The 19,169-nt window shown below is 39.4% G+C and overlaps 1 protein-coding gene across 6 annotated transcripts in view; it reads right to left on the minus strand.

Moving 5' to 3' along the window:
* The window catches only part of col14a1a (collagen, type XIV, alpha 1a), a 163,737-nt gene that overhangs the window by 108,524 nt on the left and 36,044 nt on the right, over positions 1 to 19,169 (minus strand). For all 6 annotated transcript variants that reach the window (XM_086310883.1, XM_086310881.1, XM_086310882.1 and 3 more), the window contains 11 exons: positions 10,494 to 10,649; positions 10,203 to 10,322; positions 9,842 to 10,006; positions 8,655 to 8,819; positions 8,115 to 8,275; positions 7,112 to 7,241; positions 5,760 to 5,899; positions 5,501 to 5,630; positions 4,219 to 4,358; positions 3,716 to 3,842; positions 2,829 to 2,968 (listed from right to left, as the gene is read on the minus strand). In XM_086310883.1, coding sequence (XP_086167009.1) covers positions 2,829 to 2,968; positions 3,716 to 3,842; positions 4,219 to 4,358; positions 5,501 to 5,630; positions 5,760 to 5,899; positions 7,112 to 7,241; positions 8,115 to 8,275; positions 8,655 to 8,819; positions 9,842 to 10,006; positions 10,203 to 10,322; positions 10,494 to 10,649 — 1,574 coding nt within the window. The remainder of the gene's footprint in view (positions 1 to 2,828; positions 2,969 to 3,715; positions 3,843 to 4,218; positions 4,359 to 5,500; positions 5,631 to 5,759; positions 5,900 to 7,111; positions 7,242 to 8,114; positions 8,276 to 8,654; positions 8,820 to 9,841; positions 10,007 to 10,202; positions 10,323 to 10,493; positions 10,650 to 19,169) is intronic.

The following is a 19,169-nucleotide window of genomic DNA, read 5'->3' on the forward strand; positions in this document are numbered from 1 at the left end:
ATCCTCTTACAATGGATCAACGATAGGACTCCCACTGTCTGTGGCTGGCGCAAAATAGCTTTTGAACTGATTCCTCTGGAATACCTCACACACGTTATACACCACAGTGTGGGTCAGTTCTATGGGATGTGGCACCCCTTTTTGGACTATATTGGACCGGACCTTTCCGCTATCTTATTCAAAGGACTACTACACACGTGATCACCACCCGGGCGCTGTAAGACTGACTCACCACCTCTTGTATGTTATATTTTGTATTTTGTATCTTGTATTATGCCTTATTTAAGAGCTGTTGTGTACGTTTTGTGTTTGTACTGTTTTGTTGTTCTGTGTCTACTGTCGAGACACTGTCGTGTTAAAGGAAAATCTGCAATAAAAACAATGATGAAAAAAAAAACAAAACAGTCTGATGATGTTATTAATACTCTAATGAAAAACTCTAGGCTGTCAAATTCCAAGGTCGTGACTGAGTTTTAGGAGAGAAAGCCGCTGAAAACCTAAAATAATAAGTCATCTCATAATTTCTGCAGGTAGAGGGAGAAACAGCAGGAAATGGTAGTGCAGGTGGTAATGAAGCAGGTATGCATGGAGATTACATGTAGTATTTTCATTGTTATGTTGAACAAAACAAAAATAACATGAGCATAAGTCTTACTGGATTACATGTTTCCTATGATATAACTATCACAGGTGTGTGTGGTTTCCTACGAACACAAAATGCTTCCAGTTGGACTTGCTGCATCTGCACTAGTCCAAAGAACCACTACAAATTGTTTTATACAGGAAAAAATCAGACCCCAAGGTACACACAAAGAGGTCAACAAGAGTACAGCACACTTCTACCGAGAGAAACCCTGAAATTAGTATTTGCTCCAGATGGCTCAATAACCAGATTATGCGGAGGTATTTGTTTCTTTGCAAAACCCTCCGAGGTACAGTTGCATGCAGATTTTACCAACGGGGGCAATTTGTGCTTTCCCTGAAGCAAGTGTATTGTTTATGAGTCATTGTCTCCCTTTCCTTCTTCCATTTAATGTAAAATTTTCTGTTTTATTTTATTGTTTCCTGAGACTCATGCAGATACGTTTTTGAAAAAAGAAAAGACAACTTAAAAAGAAAGATATCAAATTATCATAAAGTTTTTGTATGGATAACATTTCACTCTGTGCTGTATGCATTATGTCTAATCCCCTCTCAGATGTAACAATACCGAGAAAATCGATGAAGGATGTAAATGTGTGTGTGTGTGTGCCAGCACACGGAGTATGTGGGTGAGAAACAGAGAAAAGCTGCATGTATCCCTTTCTCTAGTCTGGCGGTATTACCAGCCCACCTCTCCAGCTCCCCAGAGTGTTATTTTCAGCTTCGATGACTCTCAGCAAAACACACAAACACACACACAGACACACACTCTAAGGGCTCTATCGCTGCCTTGCAGCTGTCTCTAAACCCCAGATCATAGTAATAAAACACCCTAGCCATTAATTTCTAGATTTATTCAGCCTTTATTTATACTCAACCAAGCCAGAGGTTTTACCAGCTACCGGTAGTGTAGTTAAGCTTCTGTGTAAGTCTATAGGAGACAGACTGCTCTTTATCCATGCGCATGGAGTGGAGCTACTGCTTCCTCTTAAAAAGAGATAATGACTGGACTCCAGGCTAAATGAAATCCATGCAGATTATTTTCTTCAGATGCTTAATAATATGTTTTGTTTGCATAATAACACTGCAAGCTTAACCTTGTGATTCTATGCTGTTGGATGCTTGACTCTTACTGATCTAAAACACATGCAGTACTGTGCAAAAGTCTGAAGCCAGCCTTTATTTCTTTATATTTTGCTACCAAGAAGCCAAACTTTCTTATACATTTTTAAAGATTCCCAAAGAGCTATTAGTACAAAACCTGGGATAAAATATCTTGGGATGGCGTGCAGTCCCAAGATATTTAGGAAACTGAAAAAGTGGCAAAAGAAGAAGTGGTAGGCTGATGAAGAGTATTTGAAAGTCCTGCATTTAACAAATAGGAGAAAATTCATCTGACACAGGACCTGAGAGATGCCTCTGCCACTTCAGCTGACCTGAAGGGCCAGAACTGGGATAAAGAACTGGGATGAAAATGAGAAGCAACAGGTCTGAAATCTTTTGTTCATATTGTCATCAACATGTCAAGGTCAGGAGAGACGTACGTGTATCTGCAACTACAAACAAGTGGAGACTGTGTAATGCTTTGGGAGCTGAATTTTAGCCAGTGATGCAATTATGAGCGCAGAAAAGTACAGTCAGACTTTGATTCACCAGCCAAATCCATCTGGAAACACTGATTGGCAAACACTTCATTTTTCCACATGACAATGATCCCAAACGCAGACCCAGAGCAGTAAAAATATACTTGATAGCTCTTCATAATAATATCATACTTTTAAGCATTAGTAAGGTATTAGTAAAGTTTTAGCAAGTGTTTAATTCATATTTTATTTATCATCATTCCTCCTTAGTATACTGCTGTGCATGGTGTAGCATGCACTGCTAGTAACTAATAATAATCATAGTAATAATAATATATCTGTATTTACAAATGGCAATGCGGCATAAATAATGAATTAAACGCTTACTAATACCTTAATAATTATTAGTGTGACATTATTGTAAAATGCTACTGTATACTTATACAGAAAAGCCGACAGTGGAGTCTTATCTGTCATGGATTGGTCTCCCCAGAGCCTGGACGTCAACATTACTAAAGTATTTTCCTAACAAAATATAGAAAAAGGAGGATGGCTCAAGACTTTTGCACAGTGCTGTACCTTCTGTATTTTAGTGGAACTAACCTCTTTTGTGTTGCCACCATCGAATGGTGTCCAGGAGAGTCTGTAGAGAATAATGTCACTGGCTGAGTGATCCCAGCTGACCTTAAAGCTGTCCGTGCGGACCTCACTGGAGTGTAGATTCAGAGGACCAGGAACTGGAGCTGAAAGACAGAAAAGCTGAGACTCTTTTTCCCCTCCTTTTTCCTCATGTGTTAATATTCACATAAATTCAATAATATTTTCAATTCTGCCCCGATTACACTGTAAGTTTATGAAACTTTTTTGCTGGGCCAATTTATAACATAACTGTCAGTTCAGCAAAATGTTCTCGGAAAAGCACCGTCGCACCGTTTTGGTGTGAACCTACCGCTTCCCACTCAAACAGCTGAAATGTGCCATTGCATTTTCGTTAGTTCATAAAGCCCCCTTTCTGAAAACTGGTCCATTAAACAAACTTTGCCAGGAGATAAATAAAAAATGCAAACAGTCCTTTTAAAGTGGATAGTTTAATAGTTGCTTGCCAGACGCATTTCTTTGAGCTGACTCAGCGCTGGAGCCCAACTGCTTGTTGCAAAGGGATATTCCAACAAATCAATATCTGTTAGCGTGACGGAATAGTCAGGGACAGTGAAATGACCTTTTAATGTGACTGGGCTATTATGCTGAGGTGTAAATGTGATGGGCAGGCTGCCAAAATAGCAAAAGGACCACTGAGGGTAATAAAATTCACCACTGTTTGGCACTATAAGAGAAATGGTTTGCCTTTTAATGATATTGATAGAACTATTTTCTGGAGATTGAGGCTAAATTGTCCTCAACAGAGATGTTGGGAAACAAGAATACAGAAAACAAAAATTTGTTCTCCACTGGTGACGGCGACTCGCAAAAGTCAAAAGCCAGTTTCTTACTGGTGGTGAACGCATCGGTGAGCGGTTCTGATTCGCCCTCGTTGTACAGGGCAAAAATTGCCACTGAGTACTCCGTCAAAGACGTCAGCTCACCGAGGTCATAAGAACTCACTGAACCAACCTCCACCTGCAGGAAACACAGAGAAACATCATGTAGCCACAGACAAACCCACTGCTATGCCTCTTAAACAGAGAACAAGATAAACACTACTAACTTGAAAGACAGCAAGTCTATTAAGACTCAATGTAGGGATATTTTTCAAGTCTTCATCTATGATATTCATAACACAGAACATTTCCAGAAGACTAAGCTTTATCAGTATCGTAAACTGCAGTATCTGTAAATTTTCCATTCATATGATTATTGTTAGGCTTTTAGCCCTTTATTATTCGACTGTTCATCCCTTTCTCATTTCTTTTTTTCTAATTTCTTATTTAATCTTGGCACTCAGAAACAAAATTCCCAAAACATGAAAGAAAAAAAAAAAACGGTCACACGTCACCTCGTCTGTGACTAGTCCGTCTGTCTTGTCCCACATGATGCGGTAACCATTAACTCCACCAGGTGCGGGGTCCCAGCTGATGTGGGCCGAGTTGTGGGTAATGTCAGAAAACTGGAGGTTGCTGGGAGGACTCAGTGGTACTGGAGGGGGAGAGACAGAAAGCTCAGGCTGATCAGGCGTTAAACCCTGGCTGTGAAAAAAAAGGAAGCCCATGCCAAAGACTGAGTCTAACTTTGGAGCAAAAATGAGCATGTGTTCAGCCTTGTATAAAAGTAGTTTTGGTATTTTTTGGACATATTAACTGCTTGTGGTGTGATTTCTTTTTACCTCACCCATTTAAATTAATATTAAGTATAAAGCTGTTGGTGATGGGTGGGTGCTGCTAGCTGCTTGTTAGGCTTCATGTGAACTAATCAGGTTCCACCTTTAAGCAACCGGCATGAGTAACGGGCAGAACAATTACATTCTCTTCCACTAGAGGGCAGTACAACTACCATCTAGTAGTAGTTGTACTGCCACTAGCAGTTGAGTTGCCAACTGCCAGTAAAAACAGAAGAAGGCAAAGACGAAATTACGTAATAGTCATGCCGTGAGTGAGACGACACAGCCAGATAGTAGTCGATAAATATTTGAAAAGCAAAAGGAGTCAATCTGACCCGGGTCATGGAGAAGGCCCTAGCATGAGTAGTGGTCAGAAGAAAGAAAAAATGGTATACTGGTGACAAACCGAGCCAATTCCACTATTCCTGGTGCACGAGGAAAAATTATAAATATGCTTTTTGTGCTGTGTGATTTTTCTAATGTGAAATATGTGCCGTGGCTCCAAATGGTTGGAAAACAATGAAGTAGTCTGCGTACACGGAGTGGACATGGTATGGACGTCTGTTCACAATGATTAAGTGACTAAATTAGACATCAGTCAAAGACACTTGGATTTAATTTCTTTATTACAATAAATAGGCAAATTTTTCTTATTTTGTAAGAGACAATCAGAGCAGACTATTATCATATGTGGAAAGAAGGTCAGCTGTCTACAGTTATTGCCGCATAACAACTATGAGCTTTGACCTTGGAGAAAACATCACTGTTTCAGCCATTTTTACCAGCTTCATGAGAACCAGTCTGAGTTTTTGAGATTAAGGACACTTTTTATGAAGAACACATATGATCCAGTTTTCTCTTTTACAATGTTTGAATGTCTGACTATTGGGTTATTTGAATTTTTATTAATTTTAATAAAAAAGGCTAAGAATTAAAAACTGTTTGGGTGTGCATTACTCACATGTGGTTTCCTGGTTTGTAACAGGTTCACTGGCCTCCTCGCCGAACATGGCATAAACAGTGACCGTGTATTCGGTGTGAGGGATCAACCCATCCAGCTCCAGCTCCGTCACTGCATCTGACACCCTTATCTAGGGACAAAAAGAAACTTCAGGATTTAAAACAAAACTTTGGCTGTCATGTTAGCAAATTCCAGGTTTACAACTTTGAACTAAATAAACAATTCATCCTCCCCTTATTTTATTATTTTTTGTTACTACCTCTTTCTCATCCAAGTCATCTGTCAGAGGTGCATAAAGCAGCATGTAGCCAGAGACTCCATCCGCACTGTTCCATTTTATTTTCATGGTGTTGTGACTCACATCAAACAGCTGGAGGCCGGTGACTGTGGGAAGAGCCACTACATGCATACACACACAGCATACACACATCGCGACACAGCAAACAACTAAATAACATGGCAAATTTCAATAAAGGAGGAATCACATGAATGTATTTTTGTAATAACTATAAACATCAGGGTATACTGCTTAAGGTGGATTTGACCTTTAAGCATAAAATTCTTTATTGCTGTATTAGTTACTGCTGTGCAAAGTATTGAGCCAACCATATATTTTTAATATATATTAATATATTTATCCAAGCTTTCCAGCTTTCTTCTTTAAGACATCTTCAAGTTCTCTCCAGGCTTCTCGAAGGACATTCAAAGCTCTTCTTTCCATCTGTCAGAGGTATTTAAATGATGTTGTATGTCCCTCTGACAGATTATTATTATCTGACGAGATGTTCAAATACTGCTTCAACAATGTTGACGTCTGGGCTCTGGGAAGGCCAATCCATGACAGATAGTACTCCACTGTGGAGTATATATAAGAATACAGTAGCATTTTACAATAATGTCACACTATTAAGCTTTATTAATATTATTAGTAAGATATTAGCAAGTACTTAATTCATCATTCATATTGGAATGATGATATATAAATGATGAATTAAGAACTTGCTAAAGCTTTACTAATACCTTAATAATGTGATATTATTATGAAGTCCTTACAAGCATATTTTTTTACTGCTTTGGCAGTGTGTTTGGGATCATTGTCATGTGGGAAAATGAAGCCTTTGCCAATCAGTCTGTCCAGATTGTATTTCATGGTGAACAAAAATCTGACTGTGGATTTCTGCATTAATAATTGTATCAGTTTTGACAAGATCTCCAACATCGCTGAAATGCAGTGAAAAAGCAACCGAAATGCATCTCTAAGGTCCTGTGCTGGACATTTTCCTTTTTCGTACTCACATGAACTTCAGATACTGTTAATCTGCTTTACTTTCTTTCTATAGTTTTAGATAGAAAGATAGAAAAACTTTGAAAGACCTATAGAGAGCCTGGAGAATTATTCTTCAAGACTGAACCCTTTTTAAAAAATGATAGGAAAACTCCTTGGAAGCAGAATATAAAGAAATAGCTCAAGACTTTTGCACAGCACTGTAAGTGCATTTTCAATATGTCTGGCTTCTGCAGCTGTAACTTTTTAAGCCATTGTTATTAAATTGTGTTCTGAGTGTGGAGCCTTATAAGCACACTTATGTGTGTTTGCAAGAATAAACTTACGCGTTGTTTCTGATCCTCTCAGAGCTGCACTCGCCTTGTTTGCATACACAGCAAACACCGCCAGTTGGTACTCAGTGAGGGAGCTAAGATGCTGTAACACCACTGAAGACTCACTCCCGACCACTACAGCCTGCAGGGGTGCAGGAGGGTCAGTCAGGGAAGTAAGAGAATATGAAAGATGGAAAAGAAGGTGTGAAGAGTTGAAGGGGATAGAATGGCATGAAAAATGGTAATTGAGGCAATAAATAGGGAGACATAAAAATGAAAAACAGAAGTGAGGAAAGCGAGATAAAACCAGGAAAGAAAGGAGAGATTGGAAGAGAATGGGAAAGGAAGAAGGAAACAATCGATTTATTGAATGGGATAAAGCACAAACGCTCAAAACTTGAAGAATATTTTTCTTTTTCATTGTGAACTAAAAGGATGACAGTTGTGATAAAGATTAGGCCCACGGTGAGCCAGCTGGAAAGGTCTCTTTACATGAGGCTCCAGAACATCTGGTCTCTGTAAACCCAGCTAAGTGAGAGATTTAATGGCTTCTGTGGTCAAATGTTCTGGAAAAATCAAGCAGGTGCCTGGTTCCAGCAACAGTATCATTTCTAGTGAGCCGTCATAACCTGCAAAGATATTCTGGGGAGAAGTGAATAGAGAGATGAAAGTGAGAGGTATGGATGGGCGATAGCACTGACGCCTCGAGGAAAAACTGATCTCAAACTATAAACCTGCCCGATCCTTGATAACTCCCCCTGGTGTCATAAATATTATGGAAAAGTACATTTTGCCCACCTCACACTCCTACTGACTGTAGGATTTTTTAGCTGCTGCTTATCCTTCAGCACATCTGTATCCAAAGCTGAACAGAGTGAGAGAGTCATGTCCATGGAATAAAATGGATATTTCTTGATTTTATGTTGTGATAAATATATCACGACATAAAATATGTTGACTTCCTCAGCTCTGGCTGGTTTGATGTGTGGTTTTCAGCAAATAATACACTATTTACCTCCTGTGGATCTCCTGGGTCTCTTCCCTGAGTGGGATAATAAACAACTCTGTATTTCTCTACATTTCCGGGGGCATGGCTCCATGAAACCCGAAAGCTTTGGGCCGTGATGTCTGATGTCACTAGGTTAAGTGGCATTCCCGTTGTCTCTGGTATATGTTCTGAAAGACAAAAAGGACAGGCCAACAGGCTGCCTCAGATTGGATATAACTTTGAAGTGCAAATCCCATTAAGTCAGATCAAATGAACATTTGATCTGACTTAATAGTGTCCTGTTAAACAGTTCCTATAGGCCATCGAACTTTTTTTTTTTACATACACAAGGTTTGATTCATAGTAAACAAATTTACTTTGTAACTAGACTTTAACTCTGACTTTTTATCATTTGGTCATTTATTGATACACAACTAGTCAAAGTGAGGATACTATTTGTTTAACAACTCTTTTCCTTTATGCTTTACTCCTCATGACACAGAGTTCCTACTAGTATTCTTGTTTGCATGTTAGTAAGGTTTCTTCAGTTTTCCAATTTGCTCTTACTCTGCTTGATGTCTTTGTCCTGCTGCTCCACCTGTTTGCACACTGTTTTTGTTAGCCCCCCTACAATAGAGCTCATGATGTTAAAGTCAGCCACATTGTAGACGTGATTGCTCTCCGGTTGTGAGGCGATGGAGCGCAGCTCATTCTCGTCAGCATTCTTTACACCTGGAAAAATACATGAGTACTCACATGAGTACAGTATCCACATGAATACACAAAAAAGAATGGCAAGTCCTGTCAAAAGCATGACAAACCAACTGATGCCAATTCAACGCTAAATCTATAAAAAGGTTGCCCAATAATTAGAAGCCTTGATGGGAAATGTGCAAAAATATGAAAAAGTGAGTCTTGCATCTGGACAAATAATGAGGCTTAAGTATGCCTCAATGTTGCATTGGATTATAAAATTAGAAAAAAACAAGGAAACATTTAACTGGGAGATTTGTCAGGGGAAACACTAGAGTCTCTCTTGTCCTTTCTCTATAGCGATGATGAAATGAACCAAAAATTTCAGATTCAGCAACTTTTAGTTCAAATCTTGAGTAATTTGTCATAACTGTGCCTTTTCTCCCTGTTTCCCTTCCTTAGTAATGACTTCTTGACAGCCACCATTTCAAAGTGACCATTAATGATGAGGTTACAGTGAACACTAGATGGATCTGTTGAAGGGCTGTCTTTTTTTTGTTTTGTTTTGTTTTGTTTTTTAGCCCTGCCACTTCTTTTTAAAATGCGCAAGTACAAGACCAGGATTGCAACTGAATGAAAAAGCACCCAATGTCCAAAGAAAAAAACTTTAATGGACCAGAAAGCCTGGAGACCTACTGCTCATAAACACAAAAAGAAAAACAAACCTGGCTACTTGGAATCACAATATAACGATATATGGGGTGAATCAATACTTTTACTGCTCTAAGTACCAATTATTTTGTTGTGTTTTTGAGTAGCGGCAGCATGCATTTTAATATAACAAATGCACCTTAGTAACCAAGCTAGCTAGCTAACCAGCCTTAGCTAACAACACCTTTCTGCCACATATTTTCATGTAAATCATGTCCAGAATGAAAAATAAAAACAAAAAAGTTGACACTAGCTAGAATGTTAAGCTCCAGCCTTAAAAACAGTAGTCCAAAAACTAAGGTCTGCCACTGTGGAGATAAGTTAAAAATATGATCTGTAGTTTATCTCACCGATAGCAAACAGTTCAACACCAGCATTTCTCAGTTCCTCTGCTGGTGGTATAACATCATCTTGGGACTTTCCATCGGTGATCAGGATCCCAATCTTGGGTATTCCAGGCCTTGCACCAGATTCAGGCTTGAAACAGTTCTCAAAGATAAAAGTCAGTGCAAGACCTGTGAAAAAAAAGAGTAGAGAGTAAAAAGGATAGTAAGTGAAGAAGGATTAATCAGGTAGCTGTAAGGTGGCATACTTGATGACACAGTAATATAAATTTTATACATATATATATATATATACACACACACATATATATATATATATATATATATATATATATATATATATATATATATATATATATATCAGTACCTGTGAGGGTGTTTCCTCCTTTGTAGGGCAGGTTCCTGACAGCATCAACGACTGCATCTTTAGTTGAGAAAGCATTTAAATGCCACTCAATCCTGGGATCGCCACTGTACTGTGCGAGACCTGATAAATGAACAACATGACACAATTACACACAGCTTGTCATTTCCTAGTAATATTCACTCAAACTTGAACTAATTCGATAGACGAAAACAACTTAATTCATGGCTAAAACAGCCATATTGGTCCCATGGTGAACCCATCTGTTCAAGAAGGAAAGAAGCCAGGACCCACCTATCCTTGTTTTATCAATGCCAACATCAAAGGCATTGACCAGGTTTTCCAAGAACATACGGACCAGCCTGAAGTTTAGTCGGCCAATACTCCAGGAGCCGTCCACCAGGATCACAATATCCGCAATAGCCTCAGTGTGACACACAAACTGGTCAACTGAAAAAAAGGAGGAAGGGAGAAAGACTAGTAATTAAAGAAAACGATAATACCACTAAATCCACATTATTTTTATTTTCAATGTGCAATGTGTGTCCAATGTTTTTTATGTTGCATTCTGACCCTACCATCTGCATGTCACTTGAGGCTCATCAGACCAGGGAACATTTTTCAGTCTTCTATTGTCCAGATTTGGTTAACTTGTGTTAATCTTGGCCTCAGTTTCTTGTTCTTAGCTGACAGAACTGGTACGCAGAGTGGCCTTCAGACTCTGCGTACCAGCCCATTTTCTTCAAGGTTCAACATGTTGTGCAGTTAGAGATGCTCTTCTGCATCTCTAAATGCACATCATGTTTGTTGTAATGAGAGGTTATTTGCTGTTGGCTTCCTATCAGCTCAAAGGAGTCTGGCCATTCTCATCTGACTTCTGACATCAGCAAGGCATTTTTGTTGAGAGAACTCCCACTCAGTGGATATTTTCTCTTATTCAGACCATTCTCTGTAAAACCTAGAGGGGGTTTTGTGGGAAAATCCCAGCAGATCAGCAGTTTCTGAAATACGCAGACCAACATGTCTGGCACCAGCAACCACGCAATGTTCAAAAGTCATTTATATCACCTTCATCCCCATTCTGATGCTCAATTTGAACATCAGACGATCATCTATACCATCTCAAACATACAGTTAAACAGCTGTACCTAACAAAGTAGCAAATGAATGTAAATTGCTCCCTCGCACATCCATCAGTGTGGTAGGAAAAGCACTTAAGCGCAAATGAAGACTGGGGCATGCAGAGTAAAAGCGCTTCCAGTGGTTTAAAAGACTGAAACAGCAGCATTATAAAACTAGCAGCCCATTTCCATCACTTCAGACTTACATAAACTTACTGGAGACCTACCACAAGTGTTTCTTTCCAAACAAATCCTTACAATACAGGGACTTCATAAGAGTGGCATTTTTTTAACAGCAATATAAGCACAGCACAGAAATCAGTTCATTCATTGTAATTTATAACAGCTCATCCACCTTTCTTTGGTATCCTGAAAAGAAATATATCTACTTAAATTTGTAACATAAACCACTTTCCTGTCTACAGGAAAGTAATCGCTATTAATCTACGACATGCTCATAATGTCGGACCTTTGTGTCTCATTGAAGAAAAATCCATAAAGCAAAGAGCTGACAGTAGGAAATGTGGATTTATTTGTGTTTTGACTAAAAATTCAGCTCCTGCCAACTTTAACAAAGCCATTTGGAACTAAGCACAACAGGGTCTTTGGTTTAACATGTTAATTAGCACAGGCGTGTGCTAAATTGCTTGAAAATAAAGAACAAATATAAAACATGCTGGGATGTATTTATTCAAACAGTGGCAGTGATGCATAAATGCTATAAACACAGCAAAACATGCTTCGTAACATTTACACTTACCTCACCATCTGTGCTTTCCGTGTTATCGATTCAAGCCAACACTTTCTCAAGATAAAAATTAATAAATAAGCTACATCGTCTAACGATACACAGGTATTTATTTCAAGAAGCAATTTTTCAGACGGAGCCTTCTGTCTGCTGTCTGTGTGCGTCTGACTGTTTGAACCATCCATCTGCTACAGGCGGCCGACAAACGAGAGAAGGGAAAACAACAAGGTCGGGAGATAGCTGATGACAATCTGTGGCTTGCAAATGCAGAACATTGAAAAAGGTGCCCGTGAAATGCACAAAGGTTATTGTTTTGACAAGGGAAAAAGAATGTGATTTTATATCAGAGTTGAATAATACCCCTTGTTTTAAGGAGAGGAAAAAAAGAAGGCTTTGTTCGGGACTTTCGGCAAAATGGCAAAAGGTTGTAAGGCCAAAGATCATATCGATATCTTTGTGGAGGTTACTCTATTACAAAACAAACAAACGTGGCCTTTAAAGAGACTCTAGCGTTAAAGGTTTTATAGGAACAACCATAAATAAGCACCAAAACAGGACATATAGATCAAATCAATCGAGCAGCTACTCTTTGACATAAAATTATAGATATTCATTTTTTATTATCTATAGTAACTAAATAGAATGGCAAGGAAAAGGTTAATGGTTAAGAAAGAAAGAAACCAAGGGTGGGGGTGTGGGGGGGGTTGTTAAATGTGAAAAGCCAGCAGGAGGTGGTAAACAGAGGATTAGAGGGTCAGTAATTACAGCTAAGTACAGCTCGCTGGTCATTCCTGCGTCTATTGTCAGGGTGGTGAGAACGTTAATTAGGACCCATCGGACCCAGCAATCAAGGGTGCTGCGTCCTTCACATTACTCCTGCTGACATCTGTCAGCACTCTGTTGAGTTGACCATAATGTTTATTTAATTGTTAGGGCAGGTTATTTTGTCACCATTTAGGTTACTTAATATCATACATTTATTTAAATTTTCACATAACCAATTTTTTATTTCGATTTTATTTGAACCACAGTCGGCCTACACTGAACTATGAGCTAGATGCCAAAGCTGCCTTTCACTTCCTAGCGCAAGCAACAGTAATCGAATACTGACAGACACTAAGGGAAATTATGCATCTCACTTATTCACTGGTTAGGACTGCTACTAATTTCACATTAACCATGTAGGGCGGCACGGTGGCACGGTGGTGTTAGCACTCACAGCAAGAAGGTCCTGAGTTCAATTCCACCATCAGGCCCAGGCTCTCACCGTGTTCGTGTGGGTTCTCTCCGGGTCCTCCGGCTTCCCCCCACATTTCAAAGACATGCAGTTAGTGTATATACACAACACTATTTATTACATATGACTTTTTTTTTTTTTAAACCAGCTTGTATATGCATGTTTGCACTGAGTAGGAGATGCTCTGTATCTCATTGTACAACTGTATAGTGACAATAAATGCATTCTATTCTATTCTATTTAGGTAACTGGTGACTCTAAATTGCGCATAGGTGCTCAAATGGCTTTTAATAGTTTTTTTTGGCAGAAATAGCCCTGTAGATAAATTTGATCCCATGTGTAGTCTTTCCCCACAAGCTGCAAAACTGTGACATCACAAAAACGTGATAGTCTCTGTGGCAACATTGATTACGATGGTGGAGGAATATCACCAACACAGCATTATCAGATTGAGAGGCTCATGGACATGATAACGTAGTTCTCCTAGCAAAAAAAAGCACTCCTAGTATGTTTCTACTGTAGCTGTATTATAATCTCAATATGCTCTCTGATAGTCACCAGTAGGCTAGTCAGAGGTTCTCCTTCTTATAAGCCCCATCTGTCTTTTTTCTCCTCTTTTGCCCTACCTCTTTCTTCCCTTTTTTCTTCTCATCTAACGCCTCTGCTGTGGGTCAAAGTGTGTACGGGGGGAACAGAGTGAAAGCAAAGAAGAGAACCAAAGTTGGAATGAAGGTAAAAAGCCAAAGTGCTGTATCTGAGGGCAGCGAAAGGTCACAGATGTATTGACACTTTCTGTGGAGCCAAGTCTTTCTTTTGTCCAAGTTTATGTTTACTCACTTCACTGCCTCTCTCCACTTCACTGCTAAGCTCATTCCACCTGCCTGACTAATGGGCGACACTCCTGCCATGACATACAAAGTGTTATGACAGAGTATAATTTTCATATAGGTAAGCATTTCTGTCTACAGAAGTACTGCATTGTTACTGTGTTTTATAAAAGACAATTGAGTTTAGATTTTTATATTTCATGTGTACAGTACTGTGTAAGAACTATACAGCCTCTGTTGCCTTAGCTATTGTATTTCCATGTGTTTGGTCATTTTTCTGTAATTCACTCTGCCTATTTCCCATTTTCTCAACTAGAAATTAGTCCTGGATCGAGACTTTTATACAGCACTGTAAAGTAAAAGTAATTTTCTCATAGGCCAAAAATAATGCAATTCTATCATGGGAACAAGCCACCCGATGTTCAAGGCTCAAATTTACATTTTAACATTTTAACGTTAAAAGGCTTAGTGGTGGTACAATAGAGCTCAGAAAAAAGAATAGTGTGATGGTGAACCAAAATACATATGGAACCCTGAAACTAAAGCAGCTGTTATGTTCAGTCATCATGTTTTATTAGACGCTTACTGCTGATTTCAATTCTTTATGTAGTTTTTCTACATAAATACTGTACGTGGTGGTGATGATTTTACATTTTTATAGGTTAGACTGAAAAAACCCCCACAAGACCATTTTTCCCCGTGTCACACCACTACTTTACAGTCTAAACCTTGTTTGCTTGGAAGCACATGGTTAGTAAAGGTGCTGAATGAAACTATTTACATACAGACACACACGTGGACATAATCCCAAGCATAACTGGCATGCATGAGCGTGATTAGACTGCCCACCTGTGTCTATGGGAAAGACGAGACCATGTTTTACAATTCAAAGCCCACAGAGTCTGCAGAGCTGTGGGGAAAAGTATGTGGCTCCCAGACAATTGGATTAACTTGTGTGGGAGTAGAGTAATGGGTATTAGAAATGTGCACTGTAACAATGGAAGCCACTGTTGGCTATAAAGTCAGGGAGCAGCATCAGAGACAGGACTGAGGGTTGTGAGACAAGCAGTTAGTGGGAACACTTGTTACACTACATAGCCACTCAAAAATGCTCATGGAGGCTTAAAAACACAGTCACTGTTGGATACATGCTTTCTTCAAAGAGAGATAAACTAAAGCAAAGCAGCTTTAGTTTACACTCAAACGTATGCATGCAGAGAGTAATAAATGTGCAGCAGAGTAACAGATAAATTGAGAGACTCCTATCAACACATCTAAACACACACGCATGTAGTTTAGAAAACTTTTCCACCCTCGTCGTCTCTGTTCTCTTTGTCTGTCTCTGTTCTCATTAACAGTCATTCTTCCCAGCCGGCCTTGATTTATTGCTGACCTCTATTTAGCCAGGGATCAGACAGAGTGTGCTGTCATTTCAATCTCTCTCTAGTTAAGTTTTATTTCCCCCGTCACTGTGATTGTGTTTCAGTGTCTGGAATTAACATTGAGGACAGTGACAGGCATGCAGATGGATGGAGAGTAGCAGCAGAGAGAGTCCCCACATCAGTGAGAACCCTTCCTTTATTATCCTAGACTGATTCCTTAGTGAACAAACTCTTACAAGTGCACTTCACCTCTAAGATGAGGCTAATTCACTGCACAAATAATTTGACACTTACTCCCAAACAGCTTAACTCAAGTTGATTTTTTATTTTTTTTGCTATAATACTCAAAGTATTAGCTTCACTGAAACAATGTTATCCGTGGGGTGAATTACTTATTTTATGTAAGGTGTTTTCTCAATATATAGTTTCAGGATGAATAGTAATAAGATCAATTTCTCCACCCAGCAGATTACCATAAAGAACCAAAATGTTTCATATAGGCAATTTCCTCTAAGTTGTAGCATAAAAGGCCACTTAATCTCAACATTGTCTGGTCCTTTCCGCCCCCTCTGATCATGTGTAGGTGTGTTTGTTGAGTGCTCTACCAAACGGGAGAGAAAGTGTGGATCGCATTTAAAGAGACAACCACAGTGAAGCACCAGTTAGGTGAACTGGCCTTGCTAGCCAGTTTTATATATCATAATTTAGCACAGACCTCTTTAGCATATGTGCTACAAAGAGACATAGACAAATTTATTAAAGTGACTGAATGCTTACTTTCTAGAAAATAATAACTGGCTAAATTTAGAGGAAGTGTCCAACTAGCCATTGATACGTGTGGTGTTGTATTTCCATTAAATTACAGTAAGAACAGTAACAGGCAAATTCCAAGATACATTACAATGTTGAAAGTATTCACTCACCCTTTCAAATCTTTGAATTCAGGAGTTCCAATCATTGTCACAGGTGCGTAAAATAAAGTACCTCGGCATGAAGACTACTACAAAAAAAATGGGTCACCCTCAGGAGCTCAGTTAAAACCAGCGTGGGGCCATGATAGGATGCCACCTGTTCAGATGCAACATGTCCAATTGTGAAATTTCTTCACTACTAAATATTTCCACAGTCAGCTGTTAGTGGTATTATAACAAATGGGAAGTGATTGGGAATGAGAGCAACACGGCCACAAAGGGGTAGGTCACGCAAAATCACAGAGGTCAGCAGATACTGAGGCGCATATGCACAGAGGTCGCCAGTTTTCTCTGGAGTCAGTCACTATACACCTCCAAACATCATGTGGCCCCAAGTACAGTGAGGAGAGAGCTTCATAGCATGGGTTTCCATGGCCGAGCAGCTGCATCCAAAACTAACCTCACCAAGTGCAATGCAAAGCGTCAGATGCAGAGGTGTAAAGTTCGCCACCACTGCTCTGGAGCCGTGTTCTCTGGAGTGATGAGTCATGCTTCTGTGTCTGGAAATCTGACAGACAAGTCTGAGTTTGGCGGCTACCAGGACAACAGTATTTGTCTGACTGCGCTGTGCCAAGTGTAAAGTTTGGAGGAAGGGGAATTGTGGTGTGGGGTTGTTTTTCAGGATTTGGACTCAGCCCCTTAGATAAGCAACTCTTAATGTTTCAACTAGTGCTGTCAGCGTTAATCTCGTTAAAATGACGTTAAAAGGATAAACCGAATTAACGCGGCAAATCTCAGTTTGGGAGTTAACGTGGGAGGGCTGCACGGCGTCAACGTGTTAGCACGGTTAGCTCGTTAACACGTTAGCGCTATGTAGCCCCACGCACGGAGCGATCCGCATTAACTCGTTAACGGAGATTTGCTGCGTTAATGCGGTTATGGCGTTAACGTCATTTTAACGAGATTAACGCTGACAGCACTAGTTTCAACATACCAAGACATTTTAGAGCATTTCAGCTCCTACCTTTGTGGGAACAATTTCGGGATGCACAAAGCAAGGTCCATAAAGGTAAGGATGAGCAAGTCTGGTGTGGAAGAACTAGACTGGCCAACACAGAGTCCTCCTGACCTCAACCTGACAGAACAGCTTTGAGATGAATTAGAGCTAGGCTCATCCAACATCAGTGTCTGACCTCTAAAACACTGTAAACCCAGATTTTGATTCAACTTAAAAATAATGAGTTCTTATCACTTAAATATGTCTAATTTGTGAACATTACTTGTTACTTTTGATTAAACTGAGCTTTTTCATGTCCTTTTTTATTGTAATTGTGTTTTTAAGTCCAATCAATAATAGCTTCTACTGAAACAAGTGCATATTACTTAAACATCTGTAATTTCTTTACATTAATTATAAATTCTAAGTAAGTTCTACTTTTTATTAGCCTATTTTATTGTAATTATGTGTTTGAGTTCAAACAACTTAATATAATCAAAAATCTAGTTCATACCAGTTTTGACAGAGTGGCTTTGAGGAGCTCTGGACCTTGTGAAACAGAGCAGACATGGAACCGAACACACATGAACAATTAGCTGCACTGAAGCGAGCAAGTTGTCCAGCCCACGTTTTGTGCCTTCGGTGAATGACCAGAGTTTAGTCACAAAACAAAAACAAGCACAAAACCTACACTGGTTGCTTCTCCACTGATAGGTGAAGTAACAAACCTAATTACTGATAAGTTAGTGTATTTTATCGATAAGTTATAAGGTAGTTAACCAGCTAACATCGCCCAACACTTCCTTAGCTAATGTTAGCTATAAATTCACTGAGAATGTTAGCTAGCTAATTTATAGCCACAAGTTCTTTGTTTTTAAATTGATTTCACCAAAGGGGCTCTGTTGTACTCATCAAAATTATATTACAGAGAAATATTGCAGTCTGGGTTGATGCATAAAAAGATAACACTATGGTTAACTCATCTGAACATGAACATGTTTTGTTTTTACATGTTTTAGGTGTTTCTGGAGTTCAGCACAGTGGTTGTTAAGAGCCTGAGACTGGAGTTCTACGAGGCCCTTGACCATCACAGTCCCAGACTAATGGAGATCTTTAAGTCAAAGAGGGGTCTCACAGACAGATGTTACCTAACCTTATGCAACAAACAAATGTTAGTTCATTTTCAAATCTTTACGTAATAGAAATCAGTTGGCTACTTGATTGAACTTGAACGATCACATCCTGTCTTATCCTGTCTTCCTTCTCTCACCCTAACTGGTCGCAGCAGATGGCAGAACCAGGCCCCTCACTGAGCCTGGTTCTGCCAGAGGTTTCTTTCTGTTAAAAGGGAGTTTTTCCTTCCCCCTGTCGCCAAAGTGCTTTTTCATAGGGGGTCATATGATTGTTGGGTTTTTCTCTGTATGTATTATTATAGGGTCTAACTTTCAATATAAAGCGCCTTGAGGTGACTGTTGTTGTGACACTGGGTATGTTAACAGGTTAACAGGGGTTCCAGTACTTAAATGGTTGTGCTTTTTATTATGTTTGCGATCATATTGTTCAGGGTGACATATTGACTCTATTCGAAATGTGTGATCTCCTCTCTCCTCCTTCATTCCACCAGACTTCGGATGTGACGGAGGTCAGATGCCTTGTCCTCAAGGGGCTTCCTGTCATTTTCGGCAATGATCCATCTGCCTTCTTCAAGTTCTTGTAAGGAACTGATTTTTCTTTACCTCCTCTTATC

This window comes from Aulonocara sp. 'chitande type north' Nkhata Bay, linkage group LG11 (genome assembly GCF_057382095.1).
Source record: "Aulonocara sp. 'chitande type north' Nkhata Bay isolate Kocher_YH1m ecotype deep benthic linkage group LG11, A_spYH_male_GT1.1, whole genome shotgun sequence".
In the NCBI taxonomy this organism is placed as follows: domain Eukaryota; kingdom Metazoa; phylum Chordata; class Actinopteri; order Cichliformes; family Cichlidae; genus Aulonocara; species Aulonocara sp. 'chitande type north' Nkhata Bay.